At 46.3% G+C, this 24490-nt stretch overlaps 1 protein-coding gene across 1 annotated transcript in view; it reads left to right on the top strand.

Annotated features, from left to right (window-relative positions):
• Positions 1-24490, top strand: part of SF3B2 (splicing factor 3b subunit 2) — a 461083-nt gene that overhangs the window by 327645 nt on the left and 108948 nt on the right. Inside the window, exon 14 of the mRNA XM_086938496.1 lies at positions 323-412. Within this exon, the coding sequence (XP_086794622.1) occupies positions 323-412 (90 nt within the window). The remainder of the gene's footprint in view (positions 1-322; positions 413-24490) is intronic.

Raw genomic sequence — 24490 nt, 5'->3', positions numbered from 1 at the left:
TGCTGTAGCCAGCAGTGGTTTCTCTATTAAGTCGTAATTAAAACTGCTGAGGCGGCAGTTGGTATTTGAAGATAATCAGTTGAGACTCCAATACAACATGCTTTAGTTAAGATTGGATACATTTCATGGTAAACTGACCAGAAATCAATGGGCCAATGGTTCAGCTATGAATTTGAAATACACTCTCTGAACTAATTTACTTGAGCATATGTAAGAGTCTTGTTGAATGTTCAAACCATGGAAAACCAACTTCTATATTGGATTGTCTTTTGATTAGTTTAATGTAGTTTTATTGTACTTTTTTTTTAATCCATTCTCTCAGGGCAAAGAGTTTGAAACACGGCTTAAGGAGAAGAAACCTGGAGACCTATCAGATGAACTGCGGATTGCACTGGGGATGCCTGTTGGCCTCGTAAGTTCATGTAATCAAAGTCTCAGGATTCCTAGTTTGTGAAGAAAGAACGTGGTCATAAGTTACAGGAAGGACTATGTAAATGCCCATTTATCTATTGAGTGTTTTATATCCGTGTTTAGCCAATTACTAAATACTCTGAAAGGTTTGAATGTATGTAAATTGAGGCCCACAGATCTGTTTGCTTCAAGATGTGACAGCGTGGTAACACAGGGGAAAACAAAATTAGAAAGCGTCTAATCACTTTTGAGGACAACAATTAAAACATTAGATAACCTCTCTCAAAAAAAATGTCAAGGGTGTTACATGGATTCTAAGAATGATGTCCGTTTATTCTATAAACTCCCCTCTTATTTAGCGATTTTCCTGGCACTTATATCTAGAAGAGATTTCAAGTTTTGCTCAATCTGCTCATGAAAGATAACTGTTGATAAATGGAACTTGCTGGGGTATCTCCCAATGTCTGTCTGAAAAGCATGTTCTCCAGTATTGGATCTTTCATAGATTCACATGCTTGAATTATTCCCCGTCTTCAAAGTGGTAGTCCTACGGTACCATAATACAGCTTTATGTATCACTACCATAGCCTATAATGGCAATGAAAAAGTCAGTTTAATATCCTATCTATGTCCTTTTAAAAAAATAAAAGGACCAAACGTGAACTATAATCAATCAGGTGACATCACCCTCTAGAACACTCCCAACAGAGGATGAGTCCCTCAAATTGTTGTGCCACACGTCGTGTGAAGGGAGTGTCCCTGAGCTCTGCTCAGTTTCTTCAGCTATTACTTCTTTTTGAAGCATAAAACAAGGTAATGGACTACAAAATATGTCCAACCTTTTCCTCAAAAACTCCTGTGGTATAAGAGATGAATCTAATATTGGGACTACAGAAACTTAAATCTGTCACTTCTGATGAGAACGGTGAGGATTTGTTCCTCATAGGAGAGGTCAAAGGCAGAAGTCGCGCCAAGATTCTCCAGAGGTCATGCTGAAAAGCCATAAAAAAATATTTACTATGAGTCTTGATAAGGCACCTCTCGCAGAGAAAGAGAGAGAGACAGAATTGGAAAAAACTTCCTCAGAGGCAGACCCTGCAACTCCCTCTTTAGCCCTGACACTATATTAGGGAAATACTCATAACATGACAACGAGGCGTCTATGCCAAAACTGCCATCAAAATCATTGTTAACAACCATGTTGACTATTACTGCCTCACCAATAATTGCCTTGTCTACGATGGCATCGTCTAAAACGGCCTCGTCTGCGGCCTCCTCATCTAGGACTGCATCTACGACGAAGGCCTAGTTGAAAACAAACATTGTCGACGTCAGCCTAGCCGTTTATGTCCACCTCGTCGACTACGATCTCTGACCATACAAAAAACAAAAGCACTGTAGTTGTCAACTAGAACAAAAGACCCATAATCCAGAATAACTTAATGTCACAAACCAAGGAGACTAATATGAGCATGCCTACAACAGTCAGCAATGTATAGAAATATGTGGAGTAATTTCACCATTGCATTCGGCTCCCAATTCAGAGCACGAGTCAGGTCTATGTAGCTCTAGTACTAGACCTCTAGGGCGCATGCTACAGGATTACTATTATCACTTTCCTGAGCCTACAAAGTCACATCATGCCCTATATGTCTGCATCCTCCAAAGCTCCTGCCACTAAAAGAGTGATCCCAGTGTCAAATATTACCTTTCTTCCTGGGACCGACCCGTTCACATCTGGTGATAATAGAGAGAACGCCCACAACCAGCTGGATTCCCCACCAGGCGAGTTTTTTATGGTTGCCAAACCCTTAATGGAGTACCCAAATGCGTCCAACTTCCTAAAGTAAATACACGTGGTTTATTCTCTTTCTGAGAAGCTGTGAGACCTATTCCAAATGTTGATATATCAGGAATTGCAATTATGGAAAACCCTGTCACCCATAACCCCGCCTAACTGGTGTAGGAAGCTAGCTCTGCTTATACTATACCAAAGTGAGGTATAGTGTGCACAGAGTCCCAGCGGAATCCCAAAGGTAGGCAGAGGTAAAGTTAGATAGTACCTCACTCTGTATTTGTGGTAGTGTGGTTGAGCAGTAAGGCAGTATCAGAGGACAGTGTTGAGAATTTGTTGTGCACACTCAGTCTGCAAATTACTTCACTCACTCAAAGACTGAACTTCAGACCATTTTGTTTTTGTATAAAAATGTTCTTTTAGTTATTTTATTTTCCAGAACCAAGCAAGCCTAGCACAGGTAAGCAATAAATACTCTACAGCAGTCATTCAATGTGTACGCCGCTTGAATTGTAATTGTATATACACTTTGTTTTGACTTACAGTATTATTGCAGAGAAATGCAATACTTAGTAAATACAGTGTATAGACTTGAATGGGCTTTTCAATAAAATACCAGGTGAGTTACTTTTTTGGATTACTTTTCTTACACAGAGTAGTATACCTGTATACTACCCTGGGACATTTCCTGTAAACTGGTAAGTAAAATCGTTTTTGTTAAATAGTACAATTTTGAAGAATTTCTTTAGGTTTTCAAACTCCACACTTGAAATTTTTTCCAAGAAAAACAGTAAATGTTATCCTAGGGAGGAAAATAGTTTTATCAGTTTTAAGGTAAGTATTTGGTAGTGGGAGTTGAGGTTCTGGGGGTAGACTCAGTGGTGGCCACGGTCAGGGATGAACTCTTGTTAAACCCTCAGCGGCACTAGGGTGGCCAGGAGCAGAGTGGTGAGGCCCAATGTTATCCAATGGGGGATAGGGGGCCTCCAGTTGGTGGATGCTTTCGAGCAGGTCACTTGGTTGTGGGTGCAAAGCTCCTGGACTTTAGCTCAGGGCAAATGGGGAAACAAAGTAGTACCAAAGGTGCACCCTCCGCTGCACTAGGGCGGCCGGGTGCAGGGTGTGGTTTCAATGTCAGGTGCCCTGTTTTTTAATGGGGAGCCTCCGATTGGCAAAGGAACTGCAAGCTTGGGAACAAAGGTCTTCTGGGTGCGATAGTCTTACCAGCTCCTGGTCGTGGTTGGGGGGACCTTCCAGTTTTAGGCAGCAGGAGTCAGCTGGAGGCTTGAGACAGATCATGGTTCACCGGATCTCGGGTTAGGATTGTCGGGGGGCCTCCTCGTGGTGTTTGCCCACTCAAGCTCGGGCCGTGGACGGTGGGTGCTGAGTGGTGCGGATTACCAGTGACAGTCCGGAGCCAGAGGTTGCAGATAAACAAATGCGGTGTTCACGGGAGACAGTCGTTTGGGTTGAAGGCAGGCGGGATTTCACAGGAACAGGTTTGAGGTAGAGACAGGCCGGTAGGGCTGGGGCCAAGTCAGTGGACGTCTTCCTCTTGTTAGCTTCAGCACAGCTGTACGGTCCTTCTTCTTTTCTTGTAGTTGTTTCTTGTCTGAGGAATCAAGGTTCAGCGTTGCCCCTAAATACTATATTTAGGGGTGTTACAGGTAGGTAAAAAGGTTGGGAACAATGGGTCCCTTCCCTGGGGACCCCTATTATGCAACCCTCCAGTGGGAGGGGGGCAGAAACTTTTCTCTGGTTGGCTGAGTCCCACCATCTGCAAGGTGGGGGGGGGAGGTGGGGGGGGGGGGGACTGAGAGTTGTGCTTCACCTTGCCTCCCCGACCTGAAGACTAGAGTTGGCAGAGATGGGCACACCTCTCTTCCTCACGTGTTTTTCCTGCTGGTTCTCCCACCCAAAGTGGGGAGTCAGAACCAGTGGGGACCAGTTGCTGAAAGCAGCAAGCGACCCGGGGAAGCTCACCAAGGCGGCAAGCCTTTAAAGCTTCCCCTTCGTGAACCCTGCCCATCCTGGGGGAGGAGGCTAGGCACCTCGTCCTAAGATGTGCATTGTTTCTGGTACCCAAGAGCAGCAGGCTTTCAACCCAGGGGTTCAGAAACATGTCTGGTGGTGGCAGCTGAAAGCAGCCACTCAGCCTGGACACTACTGGTAGGTTAGTTACTCCAGTATTGTAACTTTTATAGATTCCCATGCTTGAATCATTCCCCGTCGTCGAGATGGGAGTCCCCAGTATTCATAAAATAGCAATAGAAACCATTACAAAAAAAGAAACTAGGCCTAGGCCCAGTCTATTTTTGTAACATATCCACCTCTTTTTGTAAAAGAGACAAAATAAAATGATCAACCAATCAGATTAGCCTCACCCTCTGGAACCTTCCTGAGAGAACCTCAGACCCTCAGATTTTCTACCGCACGTTGTACAAGGGAGTCTCCACTGAACTCTGCTCAGTTTATTCCTACCAACCTTATTCCTACAGTTTTTTCACCTGTTTTTCTTCAACCACTGCTTAGACTACGTGCCAACATGTCTGACAAGGAGAAGAAAGCCCTCTATAAACCGTGTGCAACCTGCAATAAGAAGAGACATTATGTGGAGGACAAGCACAAGGATTGCATTAACTTTCTGTACCCAGACCATAAGGAAGCAGACTATAAGGTATGCCGTACCTTCCCAACAAAAACTTTCAGGGACCGTGAGGGGCGTCTCTTGATCTGGCTCCAGAAGCTTAAGTCAAGGAGGGAGCCAGTCTCCAGTGACCGTAATGAGGCCTCCTCCGCTTAATCTTCCAGGAGGTCTGTGAAAAAGGGTAGGTCTTCTCCTTCACCTTCTAAAGACCGTCCAAGTAAAGCCTTGAAAAGGACTTCTCATAGGTCTGACAGGAGCAGTCCTAGCAAATCTCCTCACCGAGGTGTAAAGGAAAGGGAAGGACTATCAGCAGGAGTGACATCATAGAGGAATTCAAGCTCAGTTCCTCCATCTTCTCCGGCAGGCCCTAAAGCCTTCAAAAAGCCTTCTTCTGTTCCTTCCGATGGCAAACCTGTGAAGAAAATTCATCCGTCTACGACGCTGTCAACAACTCCGTTGACAAAGACTTCAGAGGTACAGTCAAAATCCTCTTCTCCTTTGATTCTGACTCCGTAGACGGGGATTTCCTAGTCTCCTTCGCCTACGTTGCAAGGTTCTGTGTCAATGGCATCGACGCCGGTTGTGGGATCCGCAGTGGTGGCAACTCTGTCATTGACGCCATCGTTGATGACATCGGCAAGGATAATGACGACTGCTGTGGTGACAACGGTAACCACGTCTACTAAGACGATGGCGGCGGCAATGTTCTCCGCAATGATGACTAAGATCTCGATGATGGTACCGTCGATGGCGTTCCTGTCTTCGTCGATGACCCTCACATCATCGTCGACTACCCCGTCGATGAGGGGAAAAATTGCAATCACTATCAGGAAGCGCAACATTACCCCCGAGATGACTTCCCACAGGAGGGTGACACCTCTACCACCTGCACTCCTCCTTGAGGAGGAGGATGATGGGCCGTATGGGTATTCCAATAGCCCGTCTCAGTTGCACGTTAAGTGCCAGGACACGGACTCCGAGGGAGTATACGTAGAGGAGCAGAAGTATGATCCTCCCTTGGATTATCAAGAGGGCTACCAGCAGCAGGTGGTCTCTATGCCTTCCTCCGTACTAACAGACTTACTATTTATGCTTTCGGATTATAGATGGAGATTCCCAACACAATCTCGACTCCAGTTGGGGTACCAGTTACAGTTGTTCCACCTGCACTGCCTTCTACCCCTCAATTGCCACCGCCACCACCACTACCCGTGGCTCCAGATCCACCAATCGTCCCTCTCATCCTGGAGGATACCTCTGATGAGGACCTGGTGTAAGAAACTGGCTCTATATATACTGCACCAAAGTGAGGTACAGTGTGTATAAAGTCCAAGGGTCTCCAGAGGTTTGGCAGAGGCTAAAGTTAGATAGAACCTTACTCTCTAAAGTGGTAGCTTAGTCGAGCAGTAAGGCAGTATCAGAGGACAGTGTAAAGCATTTGATGTACACACTGAGTCAGCAAATGAATCCACACACTCAAGAACTGAACTCTAGGCCAATTGTTTTGTATAAAAAATGTATTGTTTTTTTTTTCTAGAACCAAGCAAGCCTGGTATAGGTAAGCACGAAAATACTTTTCAGTAGTAAATTACTTGTATGAACACAGTTTAAAATTGCAGTGTAACTTATACTGGTTTTGGTTACAGTTTTAAGTAAGCAGTTTGCAACACATTGCAGGTATAGTACATTCAATTGAATGGGCGTTTTAAGTAAAATGCAGTTAATAACCTTTCAAATTACTTTTGCAAACACAGGACTGGATCCTATATTCAGCCCTGGGACATTTCCTGAAAACAGGTGAGTAAATGTGTTTTGGTTAAAGGTACGATTTTAAAACATATTATTTCATTTCAAATGTTGACACTTAGAAACTTTTTCACATAGAATCACCAGTGTCATCCTATGGGAGGAAATTCCCTTAGCAGGTAAGGTAGGTTATCAATACTTTTTCTTACTCCGTGCTGGATACCTAGATTGAGCACTGGGACAGTTCCTGAAAACAGTTAAGAAAATGTGTTTGTTATTTGGCTGATTTTTAAGGAAGAGTTGTAGTTTTCAAAAGTCGACACTTAAAAACTTTTTGGGAGAAAAAGTGTCAATGTTATCCTATGAGGAAAAATTAGTTATCGGTTTCAAGGTATAGTAATCGGTCTTTTGAGTTAGGGTTCTCGGGTTAGACTCGGGTGTCTCCCAGGGTCAGTGATGCACTGTTGTTGCACCCTCAGCTGCACTCGGGCAGCCGGGTGCAGAGTGTTGAGACCCAATGTTATCTTATGGAGGATAGGGGGGCTCCGGTTAGTGGCGGCTGGCAAGCAGGCCACAGGGTTGTGGGAGCAAAGTTCCTAGGGTTAAGCTCAGGGCAAGTTGGGCACCAAGTTAGCACCAAAGGGGTACCCTCAGCGGCGCTAGGGCAGCCTGGTGCAGGGTGCTGTTTTGAGGTCTGGTGCCCTGTTGATTTCATAGGGATTCTCCGGGACAAAGAAACACTGCAGGCTCGGGGACGAGGAACTTCCAGAAGTGACCACAACTTTGAGGGGTAAGTTGGGATGTAGAGGGATGGTTAGGCACCGCTAGGGTTCGAACACAAGGCTGTGGGGCGTCTGGTGCCTTTGGACGTTGGATTTTCTTACCCGCTCTGGTCGTGGTATTGAGGGGGGGGGGGGGGGGGGGGGGGGGCGGGGGGGTCCTATGGACTGAGGCTGCAGGCGTCGTCTGGAGGCTTGAGGCAGGTCAGAGGTTGCCGGATCTTGGGTCAGGATTGCCTGGGGGACCTCCTCGTGGTGTTTGTTCACTCAAACACGGGCAGGGCTTGGCGGCTGCAGAGTGTGCTAGATTAGCAGTTTCTGTCTAGCACCAGAAGCTGCAGTTTAAACACGTCCGGTGTTCACCGGAGAAACAGCTTGGAAAGTGAATGCAGACAGGTCCTTTGGGGTTTTTGAGGTTGCTGGCCGCTGGACATGCCAGGGTTTCGCTAGAGCAGGTTCGAGTGGAGACAGGCCTGTAGGGCTGGGGCCAAGTCAGTGGGCGGCGTCCTCTTGTTAGTTCTGCACGGCTTCTCGTGCTTCTTCTTTTCTTGTGGTTGCTGGATCTGCGGAAGGAAGGTTCAGGGTGCCCCAAAATGCTACATTTAGGGGCGTTACAGGTAGGTAAAGGTCAGAGACCAATGGAACCCTTAGCTGGGGTGGGTACACCCCCTGTTCTGCCACTCTCCAGTGGGAGGGGGGCAGGAGCCGGTCCCTGGTTGGCTGGGTCCCCCCATCCTCAAGATGGTGGGGACTCGATGTTGTGCTTCACCTCGCCTCCCCCACCTTAGGGGTGGAGTTGACAGAGGTGGGCACACCTCTCTTCCTCACTTAGTTTTTCTCGCCCGGTATCCTGCCCAAAGTGGGGGGTAGAACCAGTGGGGACCAGTAGCTGAGTACAGCAAGTGGTCTGGAGAGGCTCAAAAAGGCGGTATACCTTTGAAGCTTCTCCTTCGTGAACCCTGCCCATCCTGGGGGAGGAGGCTTAGCAGGATGTGCATTGTTTCAGGCCCCCGAGAGCACCAAGCTCTCGACCCAGGAGTCCAGAAACATCTCTGGTGGTGGCAGCCTTGGTCGCAGAGACAACAAGAGGTTCAACGCAGACACTGACCGAAGGTTTCGGTCCACTCCTCTGCCGGACTACCCCATGAGGCTAATTTGGCAACAAGCCAACTAATGCTCTAAGAGGGAATCTCCCCTCACACATGTAAAGCACCTTAGCGAGTGCTACATATTTTCAAAATTACACAATCACTTAAAATTAAGTAATCTGCACCTACACACTTTGGTCCTGAGGAAAGCCTGTTTTAATCATAAAGACCTGGCTGAAACATGTGGACCACACCTGGATATAGGAGATCCTAATTAACACTCCTATAACATCCATCAGCCTTTTTTATTGCGAACAGTGACCCAGTTATTAAAATATAATTTACCCTCGGGTACTGGGATCCCTGTATAGCTTTTAAACTTTCACCTTCACGTCACTACACTGTCAGAAACATGCCTGCTCCGCTGTATTCAGGCGTCGAAGCACACCCGGGACACACACTGTGTCACTGGGTGGGCCCGATAATGAAGCATGCCACCAGCCAGGTTGGTGGGTGAGGGCTTCATGAACAAACAAAAGGGTTTGTACCCTGTCTTACAGTCTTGAGTCTATGCAAATTCACAAATAGGCTAGTCCTTATTGATTTCACATATAAACCCTTGGGATACGAACTAGCTACCTAGCCCTCTCTCTCTCTCTCTCCTTTGATAGTGATACACCCTTGGCAGCCACTCAGTCAGGTCACTAAGATGCCCTCTGTCGTGCATTTTACATTAAATTCCACACTGGCATCAATGTGGATTTAATGATACCAAACTTCTCAGTCTTCAGTGTAGCCATTATGGTGCTGTGGAGTTCGTAATGACAAACTCCTGGCACCATATACTCTTAATGGCAGCACTGCACTTACAGAGCCCAGGAAAGGACCTGGGTACTGAAGGGTTCAGGGCTCATGCACCTGTACCCTCACCACTAGCATAGGGCACCCAGCTAGATGGGTGACTGATGTATGCCAGGGCAATGTTTTGTGGGCATGGCACACAGGGATGTTGACTCTTTGTTTTGTTTTGTTCTGCACCAAGACACACAGCCTGCAAAGGCAGTGTGCATGTGTACGTCAGGGCACAGGGCCTCTAAGCGTGGCACAATAAGTGCTGCAGCCCTTAGAGGCCTTCTCTAGTCAGTGCCCTGGGTACCTATGGTACCATTTACCAGGGGCTAACAGGTGGCCAGAGATGCAGGCCCTGGGTACTGATTGGCAGGAGCCCAGGGCAAACTCAGTCAAAGCACATCAGCAATTCCGGAAAAAGTGGGGGCATACCATGCAAGAAAGAGGGCACTTTCTCACACCAGGGCAACAACACTCTTCCGGTTTCACACTCGTAGTGGAATGACAGCTTTGCCTTCACCAGCTCCTATGGATTCTCCCCCTGGAGACAAACAGGGTTTCCATAATATGATGGACAGGGCTGCTAAGAGGTTCGAACTGCCCATGCCCACTCGAACTGCCCATGCCCACGGTGCAGTCCAAATGTTTTTATATGACTTCAAAGAGCCTTAGAGAAAATCATTTCAGACCATTCCTATAGTTGGTCATGTCTGGGACGAGGGCCTAAAGGTCATGAGAAGTCCAGCCATGGTGCTTCCAGTACTGCCTCGCCTTGAAAAGAAATATAACACCCCTGAGGATAGTCCGGCTTGCCTGGTCAGTCAGCCTAAACTGGACTCTGTCATCTCCTATGCAGCCCAAAGAAAGTGCAAAAATTCTTCAGCTCCTCTCACAACACCTCCCGATATAGAGGGCAGGCGCCTGGATAACGCTGTCAAGAGGTTTTTCCTCCATGTCCAGTCTCATGGTTAGGGCGGCAAACGCCTTGGCAATACTTGGTCGCTACGAACGTCAGATATGGTGTGACCTTTCCCCCTATCTGGATCAATTGCTGGAAGATGCTAGAGTGGAGGCGAAAAAGATTCTTCAGGAGGGAGAGAGAACCTCTTCAGAGGTCATTCACTGTGCAATGGACATTGCAACGACTGAGTTCCGCTCCCTAGCGGGAGCTGCTGCCCTTCGCCACCAAGGTTGGCTTCGAGCTACCTGTTCATCCAGAGGTCCAAAACTAAATCTTTGATCTTCCCTTCGATGGAGAAGCGCTCTTTGGGAAGCACATTGATCATGCGCTCCAGGACATCAAAAAATACATGGAGACCGCAAAATCCTTAAGGACTCTGCAGTACAGCAAGGTTCCCTTTTGCGGGGCCAGAGGCAGAGGCCTTCCTACCTACAGAGGAGGATACCAGCAACAAAGGTATTCTTTATATGCATCAGCCTCTCAATCTTATCGCCGCAGTATAATGAGTGGCAGGGTCAATATTTTTTTTCTAGATCTAACACTGGAGGACGACATGTATACCAGGGGAAGAACTCCTCTAAGCGTCAATAGCGGCTTGCTGACTCGAACTACTGTTCCTTCTCCTCCTGTAACACCAGGGGGGGGCAGAATCTCACATTACTTCCACAACTGACAACAAATAACATTGGATTGTTGGGTTCTGAATATCATTCAATACGGCGATACTCTGGAGTTTTTCCGCGCACCGCCTCCAAAGCCCCCTCGCACCACTGAGTCAAAACCTCTTTGTCTTGTGCGTTTAGAAGTCCATCAAATGCTCCTGAAAGGGGCGATCTAGCCGGTTCCTCTCTCTCCACGGGGACAGGGTTTCTACTCCCAGTTCGGAAGACCTTGGAGAAGTGGCGCCCTATTCTAGATATGAGGGAGCTCAACACCTATCTCATCAAACAGTCGTTCCGAATGGTTTCCTTGCAGGATATCCTTGGACTCCTCAACTCAGGAGATTACATGGCCACATTGGATCTAGATGACGCATACTTTCATGTACCCATCCATCCATCCAGCCCACAGGAAGTTCCTTCGCTTCACAGTAGCCAAGAACCACTTTCAGTTCAAGGTCCTGACTTTTGGACTCGGATCTGCTCTGCTCTGCGGATCTTTACAAAAGTACTAGCTCCTATGGCAGCTTTTCAGCGAAAGCAACAGCATCAGGTTTTCCCTTACCTAGACGACTGTTTGCTAAAGGCTCCTTCCAAGCACGCGGCAGTGGAATCAGTTGCGGCGTGCGCACACCTTTTCGACAATCTGGGTCTTACTCTCAACACTGAAAAGACGACTCTGTGCCCATCCAGAGCAGCCCGGTTCCTGGGGGCCATTCTGGACACGTCCCTCAACAAAGCCTCTCCGTCCCTGGAGAGACCAGAAAAGCTGATGCTTATGGCCTGTCTACTTATAAGAAGGTAATTACTTTCAATTCGCCTCTACAAGTCCCTCCTTGGCTCCATTTCTTCTTGCATTCCTCTGATTCCTCACTGCAGGTTAAGGATGCGCCCTCTCCAGGAGGAGCTTGACTTGCAGTGTCGCCAAGTGTATGGGTCCTTCGAGGACAAGAACTTTATTACCGTGTCCATGAGGGACGCCGCATCATGGTGGACGAGCGAGGAAAACATTTCTCATGGCCTCTCTTTCAGGTTCACCCCAGCTGCTCAAATAATTACCACAGATTCCTCGCTGGAAGGCTGGGGACCGGTCTTGCAAGACCTTCACGTAAGTGGCCGTTGCCTACCCCAACATCATCTTATACATCTCAATCTGAGAATAGAGCAGTCTGCAGTCCTGGTACGAACAGACAATATGACGGCTATGCATTACATAAACAAAGAGGTCGGTACCAAGGCTCGTCTTTTGTCAAAGGAACCTCAGACAGTCTGGGAATGGGCGATCCAGCATGGAAATTGCTAAAAGTGAAGCATCTTCCAGGTGTTCTCAACGAGCGGGTAGACACGCTGAGCAGACTGAAATCAGTCAACCACGAATGGGAACTGGACCAGTCCACTCTGGGGAAGGTTTTTTGCCTATGGGGCAGGCCTTCCATAGACCGCTTTGCCATGCTTTAGAACAAAAAATGCTGATTCTACGATGCAAGCCGGCTTCACCATCCGGGATCATTGGGGAATGCTCTTTCGATGGCTTGGTCAGGCGCCTTTGTTTACACTTTTCCCCCCACTCCTCTGATCACTAGACTTCTCAGGAAGCTCAAGGCTGAGCCTTACAAGATGATTTTGATAGCTCCTGCATGGCCCTTACAATTTTGGTTCACAGAGCTACATCTCTTCTCCCTGGAGCGTCCATTTCCTTTTCAGCCGATTCCTTAGCTGCTAACAATGTCCCAGGGCCAAGTCTGGCACCCGAATCAGCAATCCCTGCAGTTATCAGCATGGCTCCTGAGCACCGAGAATTTCTCGGTTCGACCCTTTCCGCAGAATGTAGAGACATACTTTCTCAGGCACGGGCTCGAAGTACGAACAAAACCTACCTGCTAAAGTGGAAGCATTTTTGTCATTGGTGCCAGCAGGAGGGCATTCACCCTCTCTCTTCCGCACTGCGTGAAGTTCTTCCTTACATCTTTTCTTTAGCGAAAACAGTGCTGGCTCACTCCTCCATCAAAGTTCATCTCGCCGCCATCTCTCGCTTCAGACGAACATCTTCTGGTTCTTCCCTCTGGTTGGCAAGGATAATTAAACAGTTTCTCAAGGGCCTTTTTAGAGTTTTCCCTCCAGGCAAGCTCTTGCCGCCTCTTTGGCACCTTAATTTGGTTCTCGTCCAGCTCATGAAGCATCCCTTTGAGCCTATTCATAGGGTGGACTTGAAATTCCTCTCCTGGAAGGTGGTTCTTCTTCTAGCCTTAAGTTCAGCCAGGAGAGTAGGTGAGTTACAGGCACTAACTATTCAGGAACCTTTTCTCCAATTTAAAAACGAGACAGTGATAGTTTGTACCAATCCAAAGTTCATACCGAAAATACCTTGGGACTTTCATTTGAATGAACCGGTTATACTCAAAGCTTTTTTCCTCAACCTAATACTCCAGCGGAGAAAGCACTCCACTCACTGGACATTCAGCGGTGCTTGAAGTTTTATCTTCAACGTACTAAGGACTTCAGGAAGTCACCTCAGCTCTTTGTGGCTTTCAGCTCCCCTCTGAAGCATTTTCCCCTTTCCAAACAGGGGATTGCTAGTTGGATTACCAACCCTATCCAGTATGGTCACCGAGCAGCGGGCAAGCCCCTTGAAGGTCGGGTCCTTGATCACTCCACAAGGGTGATTTCTTCTTTTGCAGCCCTCTTTGCCGAAGTTGCTATCCGGGACATCTGCAGAGCAGCACCTGGAACAGTACTCATACATTTACAAGACATTACTGCCTGGATTCTTAAATGCGTAGTGACACAGCAGTGGGCCAGGCAATCCTGAGGAACCTCTTTCATTAAGTGGTGAGCTTTACCCTTTCAACCCTCCTTCTGTCTTTATGTTTAAGCCCTTTGCACATTTTTGAAGTTAATTTGCTTGTTTCTTCTTCTTTCCTTATGTTTACAAATGTGTTTATTTACCATTGGCGTTATGATATCGGTGAATTGGCTACTTCTCTTTTCTAGCTTACACCTATTGATGTCTCATGGCTTTCTGTTTTAATAATGAATAAACTGCTAGCTACTCTGATTCAAACATGGGAATCTACGAAAATTCCAATACTGAAGTAAGAAAATATGTTGCCTGTAACTTTGGGTCTTCAGTATTGGAACCTTTCATAGATTCCCATGCGACCCACCCTCCTCCCCTGGGAAAGCTCAACCTTCAGCATCTTCTGTTATATTGTTACACAATGGCTACGAAAATATGAGGGTCTGAGGTTCTCTCAGGAAGGTTCCAGAGGGTGAGGTGAATCTGATTGGTTGTTCATTTTATTTGGTCTCTTTTACAAAAAGAGGTGAATATGTTACAAAACTAGAATGGGCCTAGGCCTAGTTTCTTTTTTTGTTATGGTTTCTATTGTTATTTTATGTATACCGGGGACTCCCATCTCGACGACGGGGAATGATTCAAGCATCTGAATCTATGAAAGTTTCCAATACTGGAGAACCAAAGTTACAGGTAAGTAACTTGTTTTCTTTTCAGGGGCGCCTCTAAGATGCCCTCTGTGCATTTTTCGTTAAATCCCACACTTAGTGTGGGTTTAATATGCTGAAAAGATTGGTACCAAACTTCTCAGTTTTCAGTGTAGCCATTATAGTGCTGTGGAGTTCGTAACGACAAACTCCCAGCACCATATACTCTTAAAGGCAGCACTGCACTTACAATATCTAAGAAAGGACTTAGACACAGTAGGGGTACAGGCCTCATGCACCTGTACCCTCACCACTGGTATAGTGCACCCAGCTAGAGGAGTGACTGACCTATGCCAGGTAGTAGGTTGTAGGCATGGCACACAGGGATGTGTGCCATGTCGACTCTTCACTTTGTTGTGCACCACAACACGCAGCCTGCAAAGGCAATGTGTGAGTGTGAAGGTACAGGACCTCTAAGGGTGGCACAATAAGTGCTGCAGCCCTTAGAGGCCTTCTCTGGTCACAGTGCACTGGGTACCTTGTGGTGCCATTTACCAAGGGCTGACCTGTGGTCAGAGATGCCAATTGGGTTTAGGCTTCAATGCAGTTTTGCAGCGAGAATCTTTCTGGATTCACTATGCTGTGCATATTCCGCCATCTAGTGGTTGGAGTTCGGAAAGTGCTTTGTATTTTATTTTATTATTTTTTTTTTTTTGCTGTGGGAGGTTGCGAAACCTGATTCCCCCCTGGTGAGGCTACAATTCCCATTGTGTGTGTGCAGGCTCTCAGATTATTTTTTCCGCCATGGAGATCGGAGGTGCGCTGCAGCACAGCAGCAGAGATAGGACAGAAGAGAGAGGCCACCAGAACTCCGAGGAGAGAGGTGGCATTGAGGAATGTTGCAGAAGGGGGAAAAAAATTTCAGCAAAGCAGTGGGTTACCACTGCTCGCCCTTTTCCTCCTCCTGCACCAAAGCGAGCACATTGTTCTCTGGCAGAACAACCTACAGGTATTCGGGGGGAGTACTCTGCAGTGTAAGGATGCTTCATCCTCAAACAAGGTAAGAAGAGCTTGCTCTTTCATTTATTTCATGTGGCAGCAAGAGCATGGATGGAATGCTCCACGTGTTTTACAATGTTTAATGTAGGACCAAGAGCACAGGGTATGGCCCCATGTGCTACCGTAACATTGAAAAGGGCGCAGCACAGTCCATGGTTAAACCTACCAGGCTGGAAGGTTAAAAGCATGTCTACTCGAATGCGCTTACAGCAAGGGCGTCAAGGCGCTGTTTTTAGGCACTTTTAAATATGGTTTAAAAATGTCTTAAGTCTATTCACTTAGTCTTTACTATTATTGTGTAGTGAGGGACGTAGGTGCCTCTTCCTTACACCACGGTACTGCAGGGAAAAGGGACATTCAGGGATTCCTTATTCCTTCTAGTAGCTAATACAGCTAATATAGCTTAAGCAGAAAGCACACCACGTTTTTTAAAAACTTTACAAAGGTACGCTTTTGGGCATAAAAAGGAGATTCTAAGGATCTTTTATGAAATATGCGAACCTACGGTAGGTTCTACTTACAAAACCTTTTGTATTGCACAAAATGCAATTGTTACGCCTTTTGAAAAGGAGCTATGGCGGGAGTCAAAGCCTTTCCCTTCCTGGGGTTTTAAAAGCTGGCCACAAAACTTCTAACATGGCGCCAAATGCAGCCCACATTCCAAGGGGTTTCAAAGGGAACGAGAAGGCCATAAACCTGCAGACTGTAAGACGACCACATGGATCAGGGGCTTCTCTCCAGCATACGCATTCCTTAGCTGCCCTCTAAGCAAACCAGAAAGTCCGGTTTTAGGGGCCCAACAACTTCAAAGGAACAGATCTTTCATCAACAAATTTTTTTTTAAAAACAAGCACTGGCGTTGCCAATAGGTCTCGCAGTAGGAAAGTTGGAGCTATTACAATTGCAAATAACAATGCCTTTTATTTTTGTTTTCAGTTTAAAAACATAAAGGGCTTTGTCATTTACAAAACCAATAGCTCCAACTTTCCTACTGCGAGACCTATTGGCAACGCCAGTGCTTGTTTGTTTTGTGGCAAAGACAACTGTCTGAGGAAAGGCAGCATGCACAGGCTCCTCTCTGTACTTGGGGCGGGGGGGGAGTATGGCAGCAGAGGCTGATGCGGCAACAGCTAAACTCTATCCTTACAAATGATCAATTATTATGTTGCTACTTCAATCACAAAAACTACAATTCCCATAGTGCACCTGCGTCTTATATCTTAAAAAATATTTGGCAAAAATGGATGCTCCAAGTAACTTTCATTTAGATGCATCTAAAAACGGGACTAAATGGGGCAGCAAAAAGGAAAGCGGAAGGAGAAGAGACGAGTAATTGCGGGAAAGGGGAAGAGGTGGAATGAGTATGGAGGGAAAAGGGATAAGCAGAGATGGAAAAGAAAAAAACAATAGAATGACTAAGGAGAACCAGGAGGAATAGAAATGGAGGGTGGCACAGGTCTCTGGGAAACAACGCTTTCATTATCCGTGAGATATGAATTGTAAGGATTTTGCATGTTATTGGTTTTATTAGCAGCCGAGTGTCCTGGGAATTGGATTGTCTTAGGCGATGTCAATAAAGGGAATTGAATTAACCTTAAACTGAGAGACCTGGAAAAAGATACTGAGTCTATGGGGGCGAGGTGTGAGTAAGATTGAGGCACTGAGTGGTTGGAGAAACCAGGATAGAAGAGGGAAGGAGAGGCAGAAACTTAGAGGAGAGGATAAAAGGAGGAGAAGGGTGCACAAGAAAGGAGGAAGATGAGGGAAGTAGGCAGACAGAGGAGGAGGAGGAGGAGGAGGAGGGAGGGGCAGACGTGGAGAGCTGGTGAGCGGGGGTTGTTATACAAGCCGGAGAAGACGAGAGCAGTCAAAAAGTGAACACAGTGGGTGTAAAGAGAATAGATGCTAAAGGCCAGACTTGGGAGGGGAGATGGGGAGAGAAGTTTGATTGTGAAAACAGAGTAGGGCGAAGACAGGAAGTGGTGAGGTTAGTGAGGCAGTGAAAGGTAAGAGTAAAACAAGCAAACTTGTGAAAGCGATTAGTTGAGGCGAGCGCGACACGAGGAGAAACGATAGGGGGGGGCAGACGTGGAGAGCTGGTGAGCGGGGGTTGTTATACAAGCCGGAGAAGATGAGAGCAGTCAGAAAGTGAACACAGTGGGTGTAAAGAGAATAGATGCTAAAGGCCAGACTTGGGCGGGGAGGGGAGTGGGGGAGAGAAGTTTGATTGTGAAAACAGAGTAGGGCGAAGACAGGAAGTGGTGAGGTTAGTGAGGCAGTGAAAGGTAAAAGTAAAAAAAGCAAACTTGTGAAAGCGATCAGGAGTGACAGCAGAGAAGATGAGCGGCCAATGTACGTCGGTGAAATGACAAGATTGCCTTTTGGTGTTTATTAAAATGTCCCGCTGGAAGAGTCTTACGGTGGCGACGACGCAACAATTTATTGTGACTGGCAAAATTCTGTAACGCATCATCAATATACTATACAGCAGCACACGTCATCCGCACGATACGTGAGGCTGCATATTTTTGGATTATTTTGAACCCCCAAAAAAACTTCACAGACTTGAAGCACCGGGAAACTGAAAGTACGGCCGGCCGGCCATCCAAGAATAATTAGGGGAGGAGAAGCCGAGAAGCCGCAGAGCGCACGCTGGGCGAAGCCCCTTGATGTGCTGCGAAGATGAGCGACCGGGAAACTGAAAGTACGGCCGGCCGGCCAGCCATAAATAATTAAGGGACGAGAAGCCGCAGAGCGCACGCTGGGCGAAGCCCTTTGATGTGCTGTGAGGCCGTTAAAAAAATGCACTTAGAAGGGAGGCTGATGCGCGTGCTTGTTTGGTCACGTGATTCACGTGAACTTAATGAAAACCGCACGAACGAAACCCTTGGTTTCACGAGCGTTTTGAGGACATGAATTCTCGCTCCGCTCAATGCGCTTGCGCGCATTGATAGGTCGCGAGACCTAAAAAGGGAAACATGAAAGTTGCTGGTTAGGGTTCGCAATAGGCTAGGCTACATGATAGACTATCCTTATGCCTTATAACCAATAACAAAGATAGGTGCAACGTTTATTTTGCAGCCCCACATGAAGGGCTTTTAGTGCAGGTACTTTGTTGTTTTAAATGGCAACAGGGCAAAGTAAAAAGAAAAAAAAACGCACTATCATGGCAACTGCAGCAGTTGGCTCTGTCACTGGGTAGCATATTCCCATACCCATTTTTTAATCCATGGGCCAACGAATACACCGTTTTGTCTGAAAGCAAATAATATGCGCATAGACAAAGGGCCCAATAAGCCACAGCAATACTTGTACACAAATGCAGAAAACTATCTTTGCGGCACAACATGTGCAACATATAAGTACAATATTTAGGCACAGTTTTTAATTAAATCGCAAAATATGCAAAACACGGTATTACATATGCAAACAGTTCATTTATGTGTTTTTAAGATATACATATACGCCCCTTTTACCGGTAACACGCGCTGTATGGCGCCTTGGGGAAAAAGATGAAAAATAGGAACGCTGTTTTTCTATAGGGGGCACATACAATGTCTTTTAAAACACCGCCACACAAGACATTGGAAGCACATACCTACTTCCTCCTCTATTCACCACTACTGGATGGCACAACCCTGTTTCTAAAACAGGCATGTGTCACATAAACACTATGCACAATCTCTAAGCACAACATGCATAATTATAATGGGGAATTAAGTCTCACACAACAGGACTACAAACCCCAGAAAATAAGTATATAGTTTCAAGCGCTTGACAGCATTACCCCACCGCAACATGTACTTGCAACACAACATTAAGTGGGCTATATTTATACCAATGGTGAATCAGCTCCACTAAGGGGACTGATCGCCACGAGATGCTGGGGCATACCACAACCATCTCATACACATTATGGGTGGTTCACCGCGGCCGGTGTAAAATATACAACATACATAAGGCCGGAATCAGAAGGTGCTGCAGATATGACACTATGCATAGTCTAAACGTACTGTTACTTCTAAGGGGCATTTGAGTCTCACTCAGCAAGACTACAAACCCCAACATCCAGGTACATATCTACGCACTCTACACAGCATTTTTTTCACCAATGCAATATGTACTTGCAGCACAATATTGTTTTGCTCCGATGACCAACCCGATTCAGCTTCACTAATTGGGCTGATCACTATGAGAGGGGTGGGCTTACCACAACCACACTCACCTCACACACACTATGGGCGTGGCGAGCCCAAAAGGTGGAAGTCTTCTCCTACCACAAAGACTGCACTTCACACCATATGGGAGCTGGCAGCTCTTCAAGGGGAGTTAGCCACCGATTCCAATCAGAAAGCCAGCAACTGAGGTTCACTACGGCCTTTCTGAACACCATGAAGAAGCTGGGGGCTCTTCAATGGAGTTCACCGAGACTGCCAAAGGCATCCCATATGGCCAGCCAACTGCGGTTCGTCGCGACCATAAAATTCGCCAACTACAGTGGGGGGTGCACACCCTACCACCACGTGCTGCACATACTCACAGTAACACAAACACAATCAAAGCACTACCTCAAATATTGCATATGCCTACCATATAGCAAGTAGGTTGACTGGGATTATGTACGAACACATAACCCACATGTGGCCCACCGGAGGGAACCTCCTACTCATCACAAGGTATAAGGGCAAACGCAACACACACTTAACTAGGGCGTGTTCCCGTTACAACTACCATTACCCTCCATAAGGGCACAATGAACACAAGCAGGGTGCAGTTCTTCAGGCTTCCTGCCTACATGATAGAAACTACACATGGTATGCACACGGCACAGTGAAAGGTTACGGTGTTTCTCCCTTGCACGGAATCACAAGGCAGCTAAATACCAAATGACACCAGGCAATGCCCTAATAAACATTAGGAGACCATTTGCAGCAAGTTAGCCAGCAGGCCCACAGTGTGCAATACACTCTAAGGGCCGTCACCTTCCTTGAACTCAGTGGCCAAACTAAGTCCAGAACAACTTATCCTGTACAAGTCAATATTTGGATAGACCACATGGGTGGAGTATTCTTCGTAAAGAAAGGATAAGCGCACACATATGTGGGCTTCTGAATCAAAATATACATATTAGATATATGGCTGATGTAGCATCAGGTACACTTATATGTACAAGCCAAGGCAGATAATAGGGTAAGGCCTTTCTTTCATCTACCCTCCTTTCTCTACTAAGAACATTAACATGACGTATTAGCAGGTAATAGCGCCCAGGTTCTACAATACCATAACCACAGACAGGTGGTAACAAATTTCAACAGGGCATCAGCCTGCCCCTGCAGTGGTCTGGGCTACCAAGGTGAGCATCAGACAACAAATGCGTACTCCCGTAAATCAGCCAGGCACCCCAAAACAGTTAGGCCTTATCTACTTATGGTAGTAAAAACCGGCCCATTGCATAAAAAAATAAATAATTAAATAAAGGGAGCTAGCGGTTGGTAAGGACCATATTATAATTAGCATGCACAGAATATAACTAGGAAATCAGGTGTTAGCCTACACAGGGATGAATGGCCGTAGAACGTTTAACCATTTGAATAAAATATCCAATGGGGTTGTTCCTGGTCACATCTAAAATTTTTTAAACAAATACAAATTAATAGACATAGTAGTACGTATATTGGTACTTTCCTCAAAGGAAAGCCATATGGATACCTACTAGGTATACAGGTAGGCCAATAACTAGCAGGAGGGGCACAGCCCCACTCTACCAGGAAGAAGGGTGCAAGAATAGCCTCCCGGGCTAACACACCCTTTCAAGACATATGCCTGGCAGCAACATGGGCTTCGGTGCACACGTTCACGAAGCACTACTGTGTGGATATACAAATGAACAAGGAAGCACAAGTCGGACAGAAGGTGCTTCAACATATATTCAACAACCAACGCTCATCTTCCACCCAGCCGCCACAAACGTAACTAAACCGCTACGAAGTCTATGCATAGCATAGTGAATCCAGAAAGATTGACGCTGCAAAACTAATAGTTACTTACTTGTCGGTGTAGTTTTGCAGCTTAAAGATCTTTCTGGATTCACTAGCGAACCCACCCACCTCCGCCAGAAAGATGAGGCTGGAGAAGCAGGTGGTAATAGTAGGATATATAGAGATATAAATGTTTGCATACGTATGTAGACACATACTGGCAAAAAAAAAAGAAACAGGTGTGTACATGTCAATATATAAGTAATATTTATGTAGAAGTCACCTTTTTAAAAATCTACAAGTGTCCCTGCACTCTCAGCCCCTTGAGCAATATACATAGTAGACTTATTAAGCAATGAGAAAAAATCGCATGGCAGAAGGGGAAAAAATAATCTGAGAGCCTGCACACACACGATAGGGGTTGTAGCCTCACCAGGGGGGGATCAGTTTTCGCCACCTCCCACAGCAACAAAAAAAAAAATACAAAGCACTTTCCGAACTCCAACCACTAGATGGCGGAATATGCACAGCATAGTGAATCCAGAAAGATCTTCAAGCTGCAAAACTACACCGACAGGTAAGTAACTGTTCGTTTTAGGGAAAGAACATAGGCCCTGGGTACCTGATTAGCAGGAGCCGAAGGCACACTCAGTTAATCCACATCAGCAATTCAGCAAAAAGTGGGGGCAACCATGCAGAAAGAGGGCATTTTCTCACAACCAGCAAGAGACGTTCTCCATTATGCCCGCTGCTACTGGAATGGCTGCCAATTCACTGGCAATATGGGGCAGGTATTACTAGGAGATATAGTCAGACATTGCCACATAAATAGAATTTCTGCCGTAGGCCGAAAGGGCAGAAACAAAAAAGATTCTGCAAGTGTCGAAATGTCCTCACCAGTAAACACAGATTGCGCTATAGATATAGCTTCAATAGGTATCCCTCAACCGGCAGGGTCAGTGGTCCTTAGACGCCAGGGTGAGTTCAGGGCTACTACATTCAGAACCTGAGGTGCAAATATATATAATATTTTACCTTACAATGGCGATGCTCTGTTTGGCAAACATGTTGACGATACCTTGCAAGCATTCAAGACAGTCTGATACCGCAATATCTTTTGGCACATTCAATTTTGAAAGAAGCACCCTTCAGAGGTATCCGTGATACTAACCTGTATCAAGGTGGATACCAGAGGTATCAGACTTAGCAAGGCTATCAGTAGCAATAGCCCTCAGGCTAGCTTACCTACAGTGAGAATGTTCTGGTGCTGCTTACGCCATCCTGTGGGAGAAACAATTCCAAAATGATGTCCTCTATGACGAAAAATAGTTTTGGACAAATAAGTCCTGGATCTCAAAACATATGGTCAGATGTTAGAGTTCACCCAGATTCCGCCCACCACTTCACCAAAACGAGGGCGCCCCCCTGTAGGAAGCTGGCTCTGTACTATATACTATACCAAAATGAGGTATAGGGTGCACAGAGTCCAGTGGAACTCCAAAGGTAGGCAGAGGTAAAAGTAGATTACTCTCTATTTGTAGTAGCGTGGACGAGCAGTAAGGCTTTATCTGACGGTAGTATTAAGCATTTGTTGTACACAATCAGGCAGCAAATGATGTCACACATTTAAAGACTGAACTCAGACCAATTTGTTTGCATAACAATATTATTTAGTTATATTTATTTTATAGAGCCAAGCCGGATGCAGGGAAGTGAAATAAATGCTTTGCAAAATCTTATTCAATGTTTTACAATCAAGTGCAGGTTCAAATGCAGTTGATTGATCTAAAGGTAAGTCAATGTTTCAAAATTACGTTTGAGTTACTTTGCAGATTATTTTGTACGCTACTTTTTAGATTACTTTTTAAGTAACTTTTTCTACTCGGTGTGATATGCCTAGATATCACACTAGGACATTTCCTAGAGAAAGGGTAAGTAAATCAGTTTTTGTACATCATTTGTAGTTTTTTCAGTGTTTCATACAAACCAACTCCACACTTAAACCAATTTTCAAGAAAAGCAGTTGATGCAATCCTGTGGAAGTAAATCGAGTTATCGGTTTACAGGTAAGTACAAGTTTGTGGGAGTTGGTATTCTGAGGTTTGCACAAGGGTTCCCCCAGACTAGAGGATGCACTCTCAAAGCACCCTCAGTGGCACTAGGGCAGCCGAGTGATGAGGCCCAGCGTTATTAAATGGGGATAGGGGTCCTCCAGTTGGTGGCTGCTTACAAGCAAACCACAAGGTTGTGGGAGCAAAGGTCCTGGTCTGTCTCAGGGCTAAGGGGGGATCCAAGTTATCACACAAGGTGCAGCGGCGGGTGGGTGCAGGGTGCTGTTTTGGCATAGAGTGCCCTGTTGTTTTCAATAGGATTTGGCGGTTTTGGATTTTGGCTGCATGCTCGGTCCAGGAAGAATTCCGGCAGGAACCAACAGTGGGTTCTCTTCTCCAGGGCTGCCGGCTACAGTGTTGTCTTTTGACGTTGGATTTCACCTTACTCGGCCGATCGCAGTTGGGGTGGGGGGAGTCCATGCAGAGGCTGCAGGTGATGTTGGGGAGTCCTTGAGGGGTCAACCCACAGTGGACTCTGACTCTGGAGAGCTGGGGACTTCGCTGGGACCGGTGGGGTACCTGGATTCGGGCGTAGGCGTATGGTGCAGTGGTGGTTCCAGGCATCGGGGTTCTTTGTCCTCAGCAGGCTCGGAGTATGTATTGGGAGTTTCTTTTGAACAGAGCTGCTGTTCATAGGAGATCCGGTCTTTGTTGATGGCAGTCAGTCCACCTAGGGGTTCTGGAGGTCACTGGCTGCAGGACAAGGCAACTTTTGGCGCAGTATCTCTGGATACTGCAGACGTGCCGGTATAGCGTGGGCCAAGTCAGTTTTTCTCCTCTGTCTCCTCTGCTGGGCGTCTTCTTTTGTCCTTCTTCACGGGTTGTGAGAATCGCTCTTCTTGGTTCAGGGCTGCCCCTAAATACTGTATTTAGGGGGTGTTTTAGGGTTTTTGAGGTCAGTAACCAGTTGGCTACTGACCTTAGGGTGAATACACACTTGGTTTGCTCACCCCACGTGGGAGAGTG

Source organism: Lissotriton vulgaris, chromosome 9, assembly GCF_964263255.1.
Source record: "Lissotriton vulgaris chromosome 9, aLisVul1.2, whole genome shotgun sequence".
NCBI lineage: Eukaryota > Metazoa > Chordata > Amphibia > Caudata > Salamandridae > Lissotriton > Lissotriton vulgaris.
The sequence above is the reverse complement of the archived record's forward strand: the minus strand, read 5'-3'. Positions and strand labels throughout refer to the sequence as shown.